Consider the following 20,831-nt stretch of genomic DNA (forward strand, 5'->3'; position numbering starts at 1 on the left):
ATCTCCATTTACCACTTTAGGGAAACAACCATAATCTTCGGTATCTGTGAAACAATTGATAGATAGTGGCAATTTGAGACGACAAATACAAATATTTTCATGTTTCTATAATCCTCTAGATTATACACATTCAAATGTATGACGTTGTTTAACAGAAATATAATTTTAAATATCAGATAACAGCCCCGATGGTACAGAGTACAAATAATTGTAATTCTGATCGATATTAACGTCAAATTGGTAGCTGGATACAATTCCTAGTCCATCTGTTGAAATAGTTTAGAAAATCGAATGAAGAAATAATGTAGGTGTAAAATGCTTTATTTTGAAAAGATTCAAATTATCATTATTGTAAAGATCCTGTTTGATCCAATAGAACATTTTCATATTACCGACTTTTGACTCCAGTATGTATATGTTTTCGACAGGTTACCTTCTCTGTGGTTGGACATCCTTGTACTCTGTCAAGCAAGAACATCGTAAATAAGAAAATTGAAGATTTTAACCGGTACAATTTTGAGGGAAAGGTTCTTTATACAAGACTAGATCACAAGAAAGCAGTAAACTTTTCCCAACTGTCAACAAAATATAGAAACCGGAGTCAAAAGTCGGTAATATGAAGACAAACTATTACAGTACAAAAATCAAAGAATAAAAGTCAGATGTTTAAGTCCTGTATTAAAAATAATTTAAATAACTTTATTCACGGTTCAATGATCCCGCGTTTATCAGTGGCTGTTTCTCCAGAAAAAGAAGCGTAACATTATTTTAATTTTGGACATTAAGATTCAGTTCATCGAGTTTTAAATGCATCAAAATTTTAATTATTCATATTTCCAAATCAGTACAATTCTATATAGGATTTTTCTTGATTCTCCAATAATCCGGACTATTTAGGGGAATACAGTTGTGTGGTCTATCATATCAAATTTTTTGTCGATCTCTTTTATGAAGTTGTGTTGCTGAATCGTTCCTTTCATTCGTGGTTATAGTTTATAAAAAATATGTTTTGGAAACATTGAAAGAAAGAGTTAAATGAAATAAAGAGCTATAATGTATGTTTGCAGTATGTGACTGTTCAACATTGCAAAACTGTGTAATTGTAGCTTTTTAGACCTGTGCTTTAGAGCATATTCTGATAACCATCGGATGCAACAACCTCTAAGATTCATAACTCTTTGGAAAAAAAGAGCCAAATATCATCTTTTCTTATCGGTACAATATTCTCAATTGTATTCAAAGTTATATACTTTTGATTGTTTGAACATGTTGCATTCATTACCATTGTATTAGTCATTTACATTGTCAAAACCAATTTAATTAATTGGAAAACTTCGTGCAAACTATAATTTGTTCTAAGCCTGTGTCTATAAGTAGGCTGGTTGGAATAATAAAGTCAAGGTTTGATGTTAGTTTAACACTGTACATGGACACGGAACATATATAGCAGACACTGGCGATTCATGTCTTGAATATTTTTCATGAGTATCACTAATTATACCAAATTATGTTAAAATAAAAAACGTAAAATAACTCTTATAGAAAGCTTCTTTTTTGTAGTAGTACGTATAAGAATAAGTGCAAAATCCTATTAAATAATTATAAGCTGAAGAATATTCCCCTGACCTGTGAGAACTCACATTGACATAGCATTAGGGCATTAAATTTAAATTCTTTACTTTTTTCAGTCAGCCGTTGTGTTTATAAACAAGGAAGTGATGGAAATGGTAGTTATCATCCACATCGCAGTTTTTCGTTGAAAGCAAACCATACATATCTCAATTAAAACGCTACACAGTTTTAATGCTTTTTTTAACTTACAATAACTAAGTTCGTTTGAGACTTTTGAAACGAAAATATTTGCTATCAAAGTATTTAAATTCGTTGATTTTATCAGGTAATGCAATTAATGCTTGGATGTGCCAATTACAAGGCTAGAAGTACTTGTTCACTGCGGGAGAGAATGGTCATATATAAGAAATGACAGATAAAATATAAACTAAAAACAAACTATTTTAAAAGTATCGTCATTGTTTGACGACGGAAGTCAACTAACACAAAATGTTTGTTGGGGAAAACATTGTCATTTAATGTAATATTTTATCACTTTTAACTAAATGCTAACAACTGTCCAGTAGCTATCCAGTTGTCATTAAAGATCGAATATTAAAACTTTACAACATAAGAGATAGTTTCAGCTCTCCAATTGTGAACTTTCTATTTTTATGTAGCAATATTCGAGAATCGCACCTTCATGCGGAGAATATATGTCTCAATTGATACGATATTCTCGGTCTTGTATTGCCTATCATAATTTTTTTTTTTATATTATGATTGCTTTACACGAGGAATTTATCCCTCAGTTTCGCCGTTCTTTTAGATTTTGCTCTCTTAAATCGACAAAAACAACATGAAAACAATAGTTATCAAAAGTACCAGGATTATAATTTTATACGCCAGACGCGCGTTTCGTCTACATAAGACTCATCAGTGACGCTCAGTTCGAAATAGTTAAAAAGCCAAATAAATACAAAGTTGAAGAGCATTGAGGATCCAAAATTCCAAAAAGTTGTGCCAAATACGGCTAAGGTAATCTACTCCTGGGGTAAGAAAATCCTTAGTATTTCGAAAAATTCAAAGTTTTGTTAAACAGAAAATTTATAAAAATGACCATATGATTGATATTCATGTCAACACCGAAATGCTGACTACTGGGCTGGTGATACCCTCGGGGACGAAACGTCCACCAGCAGTGGCATCGACCCAGTGGTGTAAATAGTTATCAAAAGTACCAGGATTATAATTTTATACGCCAGACGCGCGTTTCGTCTACATAAGACTCATCAGTGACGCTCAGTTCGAAATAGTTAAAAAGCCAAATAAATACAAAGTTGAAGAGCATTAAGGATCCAAAATTCCAAAAAGTTACAAAATTTTAGAAATGTTATGTGTCAAACGCGTCTTTTAAACTTACCTTAGAGAGGAACGTTTCAAGTCAAATATTTAAAAGTCAACACCTGAAAAGAATTGACCAAAATGGACCTGAGAAAAAAAACCTACCTATATGTATATTTGCTATAACTAACTAGTAATATGTTTCCTGTCGATATAGACGACAATTGTTGACTATATATTTATACATTTATCTGTGGCGATAATTATTTTCTACTGTAATATAATATAGCTATTAAAAGCTGTTGTTTACTAATAAAAAAACTGATATATTTAGCAAGTTAACCACTTCTTGTTATTAATAAATAACTATTTGATCTGATAGTTATACGACAAAAGACAAGATAATAAGTCAGTAAATTTAGTTTACTTAACCCGGCCCAATGGAACAATAAGTTACCTTTTACTTTCAGTTAAATATAAATGTTCTAATATCACGTGTCAATTGACAATTTAAATTTTGATACAGATAATTACGGAAGCCGATAAGGGCCATTCAAAAAAAATATTTTATTTCGTTATTACGACTTAGCATGATAATATAGATTAAGAGACAATAAATGATTAATGTGGACCGCGATCGTTATATTAAACCAATTTAAACTAAGTATAATTTCTCTTTTGTTGTAAGGAAAAACAAATCTAGGGGTTTTTAATTTTTTGTTAACGAACGTTAGAGTAGATCATCGCAAATATGTTTTTCATAACTATAGCTGTGATAAAGTTCTACGACATGTACTAGGCCTGTTTATAGGCCTATTCAATACATTTATACAGCATAAAAAGTGTCAGTTCTCTTAATAACAAAATGATCTAATATCTGAGATTCAGAAAATACCGTTAATAGCGAACCTTTTAAAATGAATTTGCTTTTGAAATAAATTTAAAAAGTGTTCCTTCTTGTGAATGCAAATAGATCTAAGTACGTTCAAGATAATTAATTTCAATCTTGACTGTGAATTCTACTTGATATGGTTATCGTATTACACAGCCTGTGTTGGTTCCAATGGTACACACAAATCCGTTTCATAGAGACAATTAAACAAGCAATTTAATTAAATATAACACAAATAAATCTGTACCAGCTTATAATGCGTCCACTGAGAATCCATTTCAGGAGGCAGTGAATTTCAAGATCTTATCTTCACCACAAAACATCTTTGTTAACCAGCTCCTACAAATTAATGACTACAGAGACAATATGTGAAGTATGTTATGTAATAAGAGATGCAATAAGAGTTTGATTGAAAAGCCATTATCAAAGGTGTCAATTCCTTTGAATTCCGAAAAACGATTTAATTTAAGTTTAAGCTTTCTATGGGAATTGAAAACTATATGAGGTATTTGAAAGGTCACCATTTGAAAAATTTGAAAAGTACACAATCTTCACATTTTATGCTTTATACATAACTATATAACAAAAATGTCAAGATATTTTTTAGTATAAGGTTTCTTTTGTAATTAAAAACTCAATGAGGTAATGTAAAAAGTCGCTTTTGGTAAATATCATGACATTTGAGTAGAATGCGATCACATGTGTATGTTTTTAATGTTGGTTGGAGTACAATTGTGTTACACGGTCAGTGATTGCTTTTATATATATTATATTGAAACTATTTCATAATATTTTACTTTTGCATCAAAAAACGAAAAGATTGCAGAACTGTGTGTATTTTAAAAACATTTATTTTCTTTTAATATCAATCATGCCAAAACCGATTTAAAAATGAAATTGAAAGAATTTTCCAATTTCTTTATTTTATACGTTTTATAAATATATATTTTAAAGGAGACAGAGTCTACTAAATTTTATCTGACAGCAGCAATTGTCAAATGTTCCTCTGGTATATTTCGTTCCCCCTTTACTTGCTACATAGGTCCAATATGAATAGATTACAGTCATTGTATACCAATGCACGTACAACTTATGCCATTTACTTAAGTGTATGCATAGACTGTTAAACACAATTTCTGCCTTACAATCACATTGAAAACATACACGATTATAAAATAAACTAACCAAAAGTAAAATCACAAAAATACTGAACTCAGAGGAAAATCAATTTGGAAAGTCCATAGTCACATGGCAAAATCAAAAAACAAAATGCATCAAAAACGAATGGACAAGAAATGTCATATTTCTGACTTGGTACAGGCATTTTCAAATGTAGAAAATGGTGGATTAAACCTGGTTCTATAGCGCTAACCCTCTCACTTTAATAACAGTCTCATCAAATTCCGCTACATTTACATGATGCGTTAAATAAACAGTCACAATTAATAAAATAGTCAAAATATAAGTACATCAGTCATCATCGTATAACAATTTTAAAAGGAACAATTTAACAGGACACAAAAACATCTACTATCTACGAACACATGGATTGATTTGAGTGTCTGACGTCAGAAAAATTATAAACGTCACATACATTTGTCGTTCAATGTGCATACAAACAAGTTTAAACTTTACATAGGCAATGTACGCATACAGGGTTAAAAAATCAAAAGTATGTAAGAATAATTTACATCAATAGACCGAGATTCAAACTAGTCCAAAAGTTATCCATAAAATTTATGAGAATCCAAAACTTTTAAAAGAAACAATTTAACAGGACACAAAAACATCTACTTTCTACGAACACATGGATTGATTTGAGTGTCTGACGTCAGAAAAAATATATACGTCACATAAATTTGTCGTTCAATGTGCATACAAACAATTTTAAAATTTACATAGGCAATGTACGCATACAGGGTTAAAAATCAAAAGTATGTAAGAATAAATTACAGAAATAGACCGAGATTCAAACAAGTCCAAAAGTTATACATAGAATTTATGAGAATCCAAAAATTGTTAATTCCACTACGCCATTGATTGATTTTGACGTTTGTGGTTCAACGTATATAGTAATTCATAATAGAAATATATCATAAAGACATATTATAGACAAATATCATACTGACGGGATCTTTTAAAGTACAGAGTCACGTTATAAGCACCAAAAGAAATACAAAGAGTTACATATACAAAACAAATCACCAAAAAATGAAAGCCAATACAAACACATTGACGAGATGTATAAGTACCGAGCCACTTCAAACGGATATCACATAAAACCATTCAACAGTAAAAGTAATCTTAATAATAGAACAAAAACAAATAGAAGAACAATAAAACATGTTGTTAAGATGATACACAACATCAGTACGCAGAACTCTATTCGATTTGTTTTAACTCGTATTTTATTTACTCGCTCACAAACACATTTTAACATATCTTAAGTATAAGTGTTTTCTCGGAAACGGGTCCTAAAAATGGATTTAAAATTAAATTCTTATATAAGCATTAAATGGTAATACGATTTAGTATCAACTTCGGAGGGAGTGGCGTAATAATTATTTATCTCAAACAATCTAACGTCATCAAATTCATAAGGTATTTATACAGTATGCCGTTTACAAATTAACGTAGATATTGTAAGAAAAGTATAGCTTTCAGTGGTTTAAAAAAAGCTAGTGATTAAGGCGTTTCTTAAGATAGAATTTGTAATTTTGATTGGCAATGACACATGTCAAAGATTAAAATTGAATTCTGACCAATAATATTTTAATGTGCGTTTCTTATGAGCGGTCAACTGTCGAATTCAATAGTACTCTTACTCAATACTCGATTTTGTTAATGCACCTAATATCTAAAAAAAAAACCAAAAGTTACCCATTCGAAGACCAAAAGTTAATTACCATTTCTGTTACAATCCATTGTATAATGTTATCAGTACTTGTCCTATCATCTAATCATTCGTCAAATATGCATCGATATCATCTTGATAATAAAAAAAATATTAGCAAACTGTTGGAATTTTACCACCCACAGTTTCTTTTTTTTTTCTCAATGAACATTAAATTTGGTTGTAATGAATAATTAAGACATAAATTCAAATTCATATTGGTTTATAGATTCTGATTTTTTAAAGATAACTGAAGCATGAAAAGATGACGTAGAAATATGAGACATTGTGTGTTTACAACAAATTACAAAATAGAACGTAGAATGGTGTTTAATCAATTTCATTTAATCACTATGTTTTTGAAAATAAGATAGAAAAGTCTCGATTTAAATTTAGGTGTGGTGTGGTTGTAAATGGGACAACTATCCACAAAAGTTCAAATGGAGTGAATGTCAGCAATGTTAGACATTTTTGTGACATTCAGTACTTAGAACAACCTAGGCCGTATAGTCGGTTTTAAAAAAACTAGAGTAATAACACACATTTAAATGGCAAAAACTAACAGCCTTATCTGTAACATAACAATTTGAGAAAAACAAATATGACAGACATGAAAAAAACTGAATTCATGCTCATGACTTGATATAGGCGCTAAGAATGTAACGGGGTTTCTCATGTTTACACTTCAATAACCTGGGACAATGGTGGTAAAGCACAACATAAGAACAAACTATAAAGAATCAGGTAATAAGAAATAACGCATCCAATGAATTCAGAGCAGAAACACATTTAACAAAAACACTCTGGACATGGCAGTGTATTAATACATCCCTAACAATAAAAATACCAAGTGCAGATCTAAGAGCACTCGCAGTTCCTGGTAGCTAGTCCAAAGCCGATAACAACTTATAATATCTTTTATCTCAAAAGTAACATATCAGCAAATACATCCATAAATTCTAATAATAATACAAAATATCGTATCAATTAGTCCATGCCCAATGGACTTACTGTAAATACATCATTAAAAGTCAGGGAAAGACATGATCTAGTACAATACAAGATTTAGGTATCAACAGATAGACACGAGAAACTGTATGTGTCTATAACAATAATATTTAGTATGGTTTTGATTTACTGATAACAAATACAATATGTATATCAATAAACAAAATATTCAAAGATCTAATTACAATGTGGAATTGGTGACGTTTCAGGATGTGCTATTCTTTTGAAGTTTTCTTCGGGTCCATTCTTACTTCAAACCATATCTTTAGAAGAATTTAGTAAAGGTTTAAGTTATTTGTGGTATTGGGACCTCTGACTTGATAAATTACTAATAAAACATAGATTAGATTACGCCCCATGTAATCCACAACAGTACTACATACGTCGGCATAGCGAACGAGTTTTGATATAGAAACACCGTATGTCGATGCCAAAGGAACATGATCGTCCAAAAAAGGACAATAAACAGTAGGGAACGAAAAATATTTTTTTTATCATAAATATTCGTGTAGACTTTTTGGTGAAAATCTAACGGAAATATAGTGAAATAAAAGGATAGGAAAGTTATTGCTGTTTATTTTGGAAATTAAAGAAAAATCAATTTGGTAAATATTGTATTTAGAAAACTTATTTAACGGAACCCTAACATCGGAATAACAGCAAGTGTTGTTGAATGTAACAATTAATTGAATTTAGGCGGAATTTTGTTATTTGAATATTACAAAACTGGTTAAACAGGTCGCAAGATGCTCGAAACATATACTAAACTTTAACAAACATTCAAAGGACTTAAAGTTTTACAATTCATTTAAATCTCATCTTCTTTAAATATCAACACACAAATAATTAGCGATCAACTTAAATGGACTATGTCATGAAACTTATAATATGATGGTAATGGCTGTTTTGAAATGAGATTATGACACTTTGATTGTCATACAGATGTTTTATGATATAATTATATAAATATCATAAGAATTATATAGTTTTGTTAGATATTTGATGAATATTTGATTGTACAGTACACTAAACTCACCACAGATACCAAGATTCATTTTTTGTTTGTTTTTGCGCCCGACACGAGTTCAGTCTACAAAAGACTCATCGTTGACACGCGATTCCAGACAAAGTTTAAAAGGCTAAATAAAGTACGTAGTTGAAGAGCATTGAGGACCACATATACCTAAAACTTTCGCAAAATACAGCTAAGGTTATCTATTCCGGAGGTAGAAACCGAATAACTGTCAATATAATGGAGTTTAATCCAACATTTTATACATAAGAAACACAATAAACTAAATCATACATATACCAGTTGCTACCATTCGTTTGCTGTGTTTAAGCTTTTGCTTTTGATCACGGACTTTCAATTTTGAATTTTACTCGGAGTTCGGTATTTTTGTTATCTTACTTTTTCAAAGTTGTAATGCAAAGTTACAACAAACCATGGTTTGGATATAAAATTACTGTATGACTATGAACTTAAGTGGGCCGTATTAACAAATAATATTTTTGTTCAATTAAAATATAAAAGATTGTTATATAATGTATATAGCTTTTAGGGATAATTATTGTTGCTTTGCAAAACTGCTCTTTCACATGGGCAATTTTGTGTTAATGTTTTCTGAAAGTCAATAAAATGTTGCTTACATATTTATGCCGCTACTTTCAATTTATCAATTATGCTTAACTGTCAGATTCAGTTGTAGAACACATGTCTTCCTGTTTGTTCTATCTTCATACCTTTTATATCACATAATTCTAAACGTAATAAGGGATTCCATAAAGACAATTGGGGCAATTAAATGTTTTGTTATATTTCAGCATAAATGACACATCTTTGAAAACACTATTGATTTCTTAAAAGTATTAATTGGATAATGGATTTCTGTCAACACCAGGAGCAAATTTGATGTTTTGGATGTACTTTGAGTTCTTAAATTCTTTTGATATAGGTAACTGTTATCGCAGGTGCTTGTCACATACTGTAAAATAACTTATTTTTGACTTTACTTATTTCGCGTTGTGTACTTTCTCTTACTTGTTAAATTAGCATAAATCGTTTTGTGTGCTTTTCCCATTTTCTTGATACATTTATATTGTTGGAAGATCCTTAATTAACATATTAGCGACAATTACAGTACGCATTGTACGTGAACCTGCGAGAGTGGCAAGCATTAGTTGGTTCACACTATGAACTTTCACGTAGTTTGAAAGCAAGTGAAGATTCGAGAAGTCAATCGTTTTACTTTATAGTAGAAATAAAATTATTAGTTGTGGGATGATTATACAATTAAGACAATGATACAGTGATCATGGTGATAGATCATTTTAATAATGAATAATCTAAGTAAATTACCAACAAACAAAAGAATGAACAATTGAGCCCTGGAATATCAGTACTAGAGAAATAATGTTTCGGATAAAATTTATAATCCCAAACATGATGAACTTTCCACCCAGACCCTTATAAGGTCCAAAAAGGGGAAAATTTATGACAATCTTACCTTTATTTTTGACTTCCATTGCAAGAAATCTCGATAATGATCCCTGTTTCCTGGTGTTGTTCTTTTCCACAGTAAAAATCCAACTACAGAATACGTAATTGTCAGAATGAATAAAGGAATAATGTAAGTAAACAAAAGAAGTATAACGGTATATACGCGCCTAGAATGTGTATTTGGCCAGACCTCTTGGCAAACAAGATAGCCCGGTTCATAAGTGATTGCTCGTGCTACGAAAAATTGTACCGACGCTAATGACGTAGAACATATCCAAATTGATATAATAACATATTTATATCGTTTTTGAGTAAACCGATGTTTTAATGGGAACATGACGACAAGAAATCTATCTATTCCTATCGCCATATTTGTGAAAACACTTGCCGCTACCGACAACATTTGGATAAAAAGAACTAATGGACAAAACACTTCAGAAAATATCCATGTACGAAAAATTGCGTCTGCGAAGGTGAAAGGCATGCAAAATGCAGCCATCAAAAGATCTGCAAGTGCAAGGTTAATAAGGAAAGGTCTCAAATCAGTCCTTGACCTTTTACCTTTTTTGAAAACAATCACAACAAATATGTTGCCAACCAGAGAAAGTAGAGTAGTTAAGGAATATAGAACTATTAATCCAACTAAAGGTCCTTGGTCTAGTTTAGGTGTTGTGATCTGTGTATAAATATTTGTTGAATTTTTTGTCAAATTTGTATCCATCTTTAAGAATGGAAAGTGCATTTATTTCTTTCGCTTGACTTAAAGTTCTGCACTACTTATTCAAAGCTTTCCAAAGGCTTCATAAGTTTCCAATATTTTCTTTCGACAAAGTCTGTCCTTATTTGCATACATGTATCAATTCTTTGTCGTCAGAGGGATCAGTATGATTATTAAATATTGATATATATTTATAAAATGTCATTGATTAAGTCATTGAAGACGTTAACTAGCTCACGTGCTTCCATGGAAATTGATCGGAGTAGAATCTTGTCTGATAACACTTAATTCTAACTTCACTCCTATTGGATAAATTCAACAATCTTTCAGCCATCAGAATAGTAATACTCTTATCTGATAAATCGTTGATTAATATAAAGTACCAGTTGATTGTCTGAAGTCCTGAATTAAATCACAATCCTAGAATCTAATATTAAACTCGTCTAACAATGTCATAGTAATTTGAAGTTAAGTCGACGAATGTTGTGAAGTTGAATTTCCTTGTTGAGTGTCGTATCCTATAATGTTTTACAAATTGAATCAACAGCCAGCTATTACGAATGCAAATGTATGTTGCAATGTTTAAACGGGAAGTATTGTTTGTTACTTTGAACATTTTCCATTATATTTTACAAACTATGTAGAAAACTGTAACCTTTACACCTAATATGCTACGTTTCTATTAATCGCGTTATTTCGCATTATTTCAAGAGCAGGTTATAATAACGGATAAAGCAATAAAGCTTCAATCTAAAACTACATTGTAATTAACACTAAAGATGATAAAATTATCTTGGTATAACAATTATGATAATGATTATCTCACTTATGACTTCAATGCATGAAGCATATGCTGTAGAATTGTCTCTCATCCAATCTTCTTGTTTGATCCGAATCTTAAAAGCGTTTTGTAGAACTTTGTGCCACTTTTGTATTGTTGCTCCTTATTCCTGTCACAAACGATGTAGCATCGTGTAAATAAATTGTTGAAGTAATATGTTTAGTGTCGTATGCAGTATTAAGAATAAAGTTAATGTAGTTTTCCAATTAATTACTCATTTTATTATACGTTTAACGTGCATTTGTGTTATAATTTAAGTCACTTTCTCCGTTGTTGAAAAGTCGATTTATTTCAATTTAAGAAACTCTTATTTCAAGAATATCAATCATTCTTGCTAAGCTTCAATTCAAATAGATTTGTGTTTGCAAATCGTTTTGATACACTTATTTTTTTACAACACGACTTAATGAATGAATGAATGAATGAATTATAAATAAGTAAGCAAAAAGTCATGTTTATTTAGAGAATAGGTGACCATTGAGCTATTGGTTACATTTCTAATACATTATCATTTAAATGATCAATAGAAATTTAACCTCATAAGTAAATTAACGTCCCTTGAGATGTTATGGTAGAGTAATTAAACATAAGTTAATTGTAAACAATGAAACTATACTTCGTTCATCGTTTTTTGTAATATATTTGAGTGCATGTACACCTTTATATTTTTATATTTTATATATTGTGTAACTCAGGAGTTTTATAAAAAAAAATCTTATTATTGATGCTTATGAAATTATTATCATTATGTATCCTATAAGCTGTATTGCTTTTGGAATAACGTATACTAAAGGATATGTATGGTAATAACAAGAGTTAGGAACTTTCCTACTGTAATTTTTGAGAATTTTATTATGTGGTTAGAGTCCTATTATTTAAATTATTATAAAAGCGTCATTTGATTATACAAAAACATGAAAAATAAATGTTAAATCAACTGTAGTAAGATTAAAAGTATTGTTTATAAATGTTTCATATAATCTAAACTGTAGATAAAGCATATGTTGTACACAACTACTAATGTTAAGTAAATTAAATAATAAACTTTTACGTATTATGTAAAATATATAGCAGTAATGAAGATAGTTGATATACGTATTCAACATTTTAAAGAACATTTTACTATTAACAATAACCACAATAAACCTTTTCCTCGTATCAAACATAAACTAAAAGAACTAGCCAAGGAATTTGTTTTTGTCCCGGCCGATCAAGCTGCTAATAATATTATAATTGTTTGACGTAAATTTAACATTGAGGTTCTGAAAAAGGAAATCACCAATTCACCAACATTCCAACTGACTCCATTTTCAGAAAACGAAATCTGTAACAAACATAAACTTTAAGCCACTGCTTTACAAGCAGAGCCAAATACAATGAAAGACCCAACTATGAATTGGCTTCCAAAGCTACACAAAACCACTTACAAATATAGATTTATTTCGTCTTCAAGCCATTGTTCAACTACTAAATTGTCTATTCTTCTTACCAGCATACTTGGTATAATTAAAAACCTGATAATAAATTGTTCAAATAAGGCCTTCGAAAATAGTGGAATAAATTACTTTTGGACTGTCAAGAACTCGTTGGAAGTACTTGATAAAATGCATGCTTATATTGGTGATTTTGAATCTGTTCAAAGTTTTGATTTTTCTACCCTGTATACCACATTGCCTCACATTCTCATTAAGAAAAAATCACACATCTAATTAAATGGGCATTCAAAAAATCAGAATGTGAATATTTATGTTCAAACTCTTTTAGGTCATTTTTAGTAGCAATAAACAAAACAACTATGTTAATTGGACATGCTTTGATACTATATATGCCCTTAAATTTTACTAGATAACATTTTTGTTCGCTTTGGGGATTCCGTATATCGTCAGATTATCGGAATTCCAATGGGGACTAACTGTGCACCACTTATTGCGGACCTGTTTTTGTATTGTTATGAATTACAATTTATGACAAAAATAAGCAAAGACCCATCGAAACAACATCTGATAAACACATTTAATAATACTTTTAGATATTTGGATGATATTTTGGCTCTCAATAATGACGACTTCAGTATGTGTATTAATGAAATTTATCCTGTTGAACTTACTTTAAATAAAGCTAATACTAACAATGACCACTGTCCTTTTCTCTATCTTGATATCTATATCACTAACGGAAAGCTGAATACTAAAATTTATGATAAAATTGATGATTTTTCAATTCCTATCGTTAATTATCCGTTTTTAGTTGGTGACGTTCCTTGTCACCATCTTACGGTGTTTTTATATCTCGACTTGTACGATTCGCTCGTGTATGTAACAATGTTTTAGATTTTAACGAGAGAAATTTATGTATTACTGAAAAATTATTACACCAGGGTTTTCGATATCACAAACTAGTCAAAACATTTACTAAATTTTATCATCGGTATAAAGATATCATTCGTAAATATAGCTCAACATGCAGACTTCTAATACGTTCAGATATTTCACATCCATTTTTTTAATGGAAATATTCTTTATAAAGCACAAAGGTGTCAGTATTCACCTCATAAACTTACAAAACCTTTGAATAGACTCATTAAGAAGGGATATCATTACGATACGGTTGTCAAGTCATTAAAGATTGCATATTTTGGCGTTAATATTGAGTCACTGATAAGGTCTTTGCATCGGAACACACTTATTCTAAAAACAGTTGTTGGTAAGACACGGGTTATGTTCTTCTCATATATGTTATGATGGTATGATACTAAACCCCTAACTGGAAGGATTGTGCCTGATGTTCATATGATGAAATCATAATCTTTCAGTCAGTTTAATTGAAGTCTGGAGCTGGCATGTCAGCTAACTGCTAGTAGTCTGTTGTTATTTATGTATTATTGTCATTTTGTTTATTTTCTTTGGTTACATCTTCTGACATCAGACTCGGACTTCTCTTGAAATGAATTTTAATGTGCATATTGTTATGCGTTTACTTTTCTACATTGGTAAGAGGTATATAGGGGGAGGGTTGAAATCTCACAAACATGTTTAACCCCGCCGCATTTTAGCGCCTGTCCGAAGTCAGGAGCCTCTGGCCTTTTTAGTCTTGTATTATTTTAATTTTAGTTTCTTGTGTACAATTTGGAAATTAGTATGACGTTCATTATCACTGGACTAGTATATATTTGTTTAGGGGCAAGCTGAAAGACGCCTCCGGGTGCGGGAATTTCTCGCTACATTGAAGACCTGTTGGTTACCTTCTGTTGTTGTTTTTTATTTGGTCGGGTTGTTGTCTCTTTGACACATTCCCCATTTCCATTCTCAATTTTATTTTTAATATTACTTAAAAATGTCAAGAATTTATTTGGTGTGCTATTGCATTTCACATTCGCCATTATTGTATATATTTGTATTGTTAATGACTGTTGGTCGAAGTCATGTATCTAAAATTGACTCAGATATTAACATCATATTGTCATTACATACGAGATGTTCATTTGTTTTCTTTCTAGATAATTTTATTGATTATCATTTTTGTTATAATATTACAATTTACTCTAACTTGCACAAACATGTTTTCATGTTTTTATGTATTTCGTGATTGTTTGAAGAAGGGTGATTGCTGAATATTCAGTTGCACATGTGTGACATGTGCTTTGGATATATTCTTGATTTTTGATATTTAAACTAATACAGGAAGTGATTTAGCAGTTTTAAAGACATATAACATTTTCTACATATTGAATGTTCTTATTTTTGCCCAGTGTAATACATCGAGATCAGTGTTATATAACATGTTTAATGTTGGAAACTAAAAAAAGAATATTTGAAATACAGAATAAGAAAATATGATATCATATCAATAAGACAACCAAAACTTGAGACAAAATGACGGTCAATGAAGCAACTATAGGTCACTTATGGCCTTTTAAGTAACAAGTAATAAGTAATAAGTAATACGTTAAAAGTAATAAGTAAAAACCATACCAATTAGGAGAAACAAACAATACAGATTTTTTTTATCGATTATTACTCTTTTGATCAGGAACTTAATTATTTATTTGTCTGTACCTAAGGCAAGTTCAGAGGTAATCTCAAAGTTCATGCTCTTGTTAACATTGATAAGTATTCTCAAGTGGTCTGCTGTTTTATCACAAAAATTGTTCATCATTGAGAAAAATAATTTTATTTGATGGATCTTCAAATGAATAACTGTTTAGTTTATTGGTGTTTATTGTTATATGATGAGAAAGTAATTAAATTTAACACAATGTTTGTCCTTGCAATAAACTTTGTTCCTTCATTGATAGTTATTTACCTACCACTAGCTATAGATGTTAGTTTAACGACCTTGACTACCCATGAAGGTCTCGCAAGGTAATTATAGTCACTACATTATTGCATCTCAAAACCGCACTGACAAGACATTTACTAAGGAAACTTGATGTTTTTGTGGGCTTATTTTGTGCATTTGGTATTGAAAAGCTGTAAACAGTTGTTGTTTTTTCGGGGAAAATGTTATTAACCAAGCACCAATAACAAAACCAAATGCAGATGTTTGCAATTGATTTTCTTGGACAGTGTTAAGATGTAGAACAATCCGATAAGAAGAAAAAGTAAATTTACCAATCAGGCCAACGAACAATTTAAAAAAGGCATCATTTCTGTTTTTAATATTATATCTTTCATTAGAAATTTGAGATGACATAACAGGACAACATTCACAGAAAAGACAGATATAACTATTTGACAATGTGGATGGTCAAAAATACATTATGAGTTCATAAAACTAATATAAGTAGGTGGTACACACTTTAAAACCAAAACGATATGAAGTGATTCCCAGAAACGAAGGAAGCTGCTTCTCGTGTTCACATTCGATGAGTTCGGTAATCTCTTAATTTTTCTAACACGTTACAATGACCCCGCAGCATACTTAATAAATGTTATTCCAACGATGCAAAGGAAGTTTAGAATATAGAAAGGCAAACTTAAAAATTTTCCTATAAAAAATATAAGAGCAGTAGTGTAGAAAACTATTCAAAAATGAAAGAATAAACTACTATTTTTTCTGTTGTTCTTTTTTAAGTGAATTTGATAGAATCACAACCCTTAAATGCTATGCATATCCATATAGTAGACATTTACAACATTCCTTTGATATCTCGATCGTTTGTCATTTTGATTAAGGAATGACTGTAATGTTTGTTTATGTCTATAACGAAATAACATAAAAAAAAAAGTTGCGAAGCGCGTTATTTCAAATTAAGCACCACATTATTTATTTATTCCGAATAGACAGAAAAATTATAACAGTCATTCCTTACAAGTAAATTCTAACTTTCATTTTAAGACGGGGTAATCATGACAAAAAAACATTAGTGACGTCACGGTCACATGATATATTTATGTCTATGAGGTGACAGACAAAAAACTGTTTGCTATTCAGAAGACGCGTCACATCTAATTATTCATGAACACTTTTTTTTAATCGAAATGCAAATGTTGCTGAACTCTTATACCACATAATTATTAATTAGTCATTTTCGCTGACGCTTTTGTAATACATGTTTTTTGATTTATTTTCCGGCCATCATACTGTGTCGGAAGACAGAAGAATTGGGAATACATTCGCATGCGGACATTTTTAATTTTACTGCTCTAAAACTTATTAAGCAATAATGTCAAAACCAATTTCAATTTCTTTGTGATATAACTAACCCCTTTCCCGACCTCCTTAAAAAAAATCTACAAAATAATCAAATATTTATCATCATCACGATAATTATATGCATATTGAGATAATATAAGTTAAGCTTTAACATAATCCTGATTGAGCTGGAAAGATAACTGATGTCCCATTTACATGTTCATGTACATGTACCTTTTGTCTTGTGTTATTCTTACATCTTTGGGGTAGTCTCTGTTGTGGACATCCAATACTTATATACATTGAAACCCAAAACTTTGAAACACAAAACCATAATACCAAAAACATTGATACTCAAAACATTTAAAAACCAGAAAACGTTGAAACCCAAAACATTGATATCCAAAAATATTGAAACCCAAACTCTTAAACCCAACACATCAATACCCAAAACATTGATACCCAAACTATTATCACACCAAAACATTGATACCCAAAATATTGCAACCTGAAAACTTAAATTTGTATTAAAGGGAGGGTTTTCTACGCGTGAAAACTAAAATCATGAAGTTTGTAATTCGTCGTAAAGTTTTGTAATTGTATTTCCTCTAGTGTCTGTTGATAGATGCATGTGAAGTTGTTATAGTTAAAGTTCATTTAGATTCAATTTGATGATATGAACGCACTATTGTGATAACGTAGGAATACTCTTTAAAGAAAAACGTATCGTTATATTGAAGGTGGATTACTAGACTAGCAATAGTCTTCGGTGAATAATTATTGCACTGACAATCATATACCACGTCATCATAGTTGCAATGTATTTATTTTGCATATTAGTATTTTATGCGAGCGAGAAATATTTGAACTATAAGTCATACACATGAAAGCTTTATAAATAATTCAACCGATATAAAGGTGTATACTCAATTCTACTTTTATTCAAATCTTAAAATTATTTTTTATATATATTCCCCCCATCAAGGAATATCTACATTTGTAATAAAACGATAAACTAATGATATGTCATTTAATGAAATGCTCCTCAGTCGGTTTCATTGGATAAAATAATTCATTCCTGAATTTTAAAATTCTTCAAAGGATCTGAACTGATGGTAGAATATGTATAGTAAATAGATATGTAACGAATTATATAGTGTGACAATCTTAGTGTAAACATAAACGACAATTAAGTTAAGGTTGCTTTATATTGTTCCATGCATGGATTACCCCTCTTTTGTCGACTTAAAATGCTGAATAAGATATAATTATTAAATTTCAATTTCCTTCCGACGTAATTATTAGATACCTTAAGTTTTTGTACTTGAAATGGCAACAATGTATTTCAGTAAATTGCTTTACAAAATCGGAAAAAATACTTAACACAGGATGTAACGATAAAAACAATAGTGTAAGTGATATGTATAAACTGTATGCATAATGCAAGTACATTAAATTAACTTCAAAACCTATATATATATATATTAGTATAAAATTTAATTCATTATCGGATTAGGATGAAATTTGAAAAACGGCAGGACAGGATTTTGAGTTGAAAAAAAAGGCAGGATGAGTAACTGGGCATAAAAAAAGGCAGGATGACAATTGTTGTAAAAAAGTCAGGATAAGCTAAGAAAAAAAAGGCAGGACCGAAAAGACTTAAAAATAAAAAGGCAGGACAGCGATTACAACTAAAAAAAAGGCAGAACATTTTTTTTCATCCTAGCCCCCCCCCCCCCATAAAAATCAAATGGTAGCTCCCTTATGAAACAAACTGTGTTGTCTTAATCGGTAAATACTGGTAAATATTGGCTTATACTCCACACTTTGAATTTGTATAGGCCATTACATTGTTGTTTTACAGTCTTCAAAAATGATTTTTATGATGTCTTCCACTGTTATAACAAACTTTATTATTTATTATTCATTTACACATGGTTATTAATTTGCTGTCAATTGCCAAATTGAATGTATGTCAATATGGACAACGACTTTAATACCTAATTATTCTAAGAACAGGGTGCGATTTATTTTCTTGACATCTGTTCTTTAGTAGTAATTATAATTAATAAGTAAAAAGTAAAATCACAAAAATACTGAACTCAAAGGAAAATATAATTGGAAAGTCCATAATAACATGGCAAAATCGAATGACAAAACACATACAAAACGAATGGACAAGAACTGTTATATTCCTGACTTGGTACAGGCATTTTCAAATGTCAAACATTGTGGATTAAACCTGGTTTTATAGCGCTAAACCTCTCACCTTGTTGATAGTCTCATCAAATTCCGTTATATTTACAATGATGCGTGAACTAAACAGACATAATAACTAAAATAGTTAAAATATGGGTTCAGCAGTCATCATTATCATGATTATCAAGATATTTAAGAAATGACTGTTATATCGTTTTTCTGTCGATGGAGATATAACATAAAATGTAGTGCCCACTGAATAACCCGCGCAGTGGGTGAACGTATGCATTATTAAGAGGGCAGACAGAAACACAATATTATTCATTCCTTATAATTTAATTCGAAGTTCCACTCCGTGTTGAACAATAGTGTCGCTCGTTTTGTCGTCCATAACTATAATATAAACATTTAGATTATAAGTTTGCTGAAGAACTGGAATGTGGCTACGACAAATGGAACACAGGCATCCATATTACACATATGCATGTATGCGATGATTGACAATTAAATCATGAATTCCTCATTCAAGACTAACCAAAAAATGACTTTTTGATTACTTTCTTTAAAGAACAAAAAATATTTCAACATGCTTCAAATGACAAAACATAGGAAAACAAGGTCATGTTATTCCTGCATTCTTCTAACATTGAAGATATTTTATGAGGATTGCGCATGTCTTCATATAAAGGATTCATTCTGAGTAAAATTACACGTTGGACCGAGTTTAATGATGAAGTACATTCCTGTGGACATAGTTTTTAAAACATAACTAGCTCTATGGTAGAACATGTACTAATATTAAATCGTATTGTTAAACGAAAACTATTCCATAAAGGATGAGTTACATTGTATAGGTGCCGATTCAGGGCACATTCAGAAACAATATGTTTGAATTTCGACAAACTTGTTTTTATCATTATAGCCATAACCGTCTTCCGCAGTTGTGAGTTGATGACATGACTTTAAAATTTATGTGTTCAACTCTTACAGGAAAATTTTACCATTACATCTGAAAATCTGCTTTGAATTTGCTTTAAATATACTTCTATGACATGAAACATTTGACCAAACTTATTACATGTATATGATTGATGGGTATGTTTATACCCCTAAGATAATATTTAAACGGAATTAATGGAAATTAAAAGGAACAACATTTTGTTTTCCTTATACAAACTGCCTAAATTATAAGATACATGACATACTTTATATAATGGTCTGACCGTCTTTTGTCTGTTTTGCATAGCGGGG

General features: G+C 30.5%; 1 protein-coding gene across 1 annotated transcript in view; it reads right to left on the reverse strand.

Annotated features, from left to right (window-relative positions):
* The window catches only part of LOC134724589 (QRFP-like peptide receptor), a 54,525-nt gene extending 42,532 nt beyond the window's left edge, over nt 1–11,993 (reverse strand). The window contains exon 1 of the mRNA XM_063587698.1: nt 10,196–11,993. Within this exon, the coding sequence (XP_063443768.1) occupies nt 10,196–10,930 (735 nt within the window). The 5' untranslated portion in view covers nt 10,931–11,993. The remainder of the gene's footprint in view (nt 1–10,195) is intronic.
* Nucleotides 11,994–20,831: the final 8,838 nt, after the last annotated feature.

The sequence above is a fragment of the Mytilus trossulus genome, chromosome 7, assembly GCF_036588685.1.
Source record: "Mytilus trossulus isolate FHL-02 chromosome 7, PNRI_Mtr1.1.1.hap1, whole genome shotgun sequence".
NCBI classification, from domain to species: domain Eukaryota; kingdom Metazoa; phylum Mollusca; class Bivalvia; order Mytilida; family Mytilidae; genus Mytilus; species Mytilus trossulus.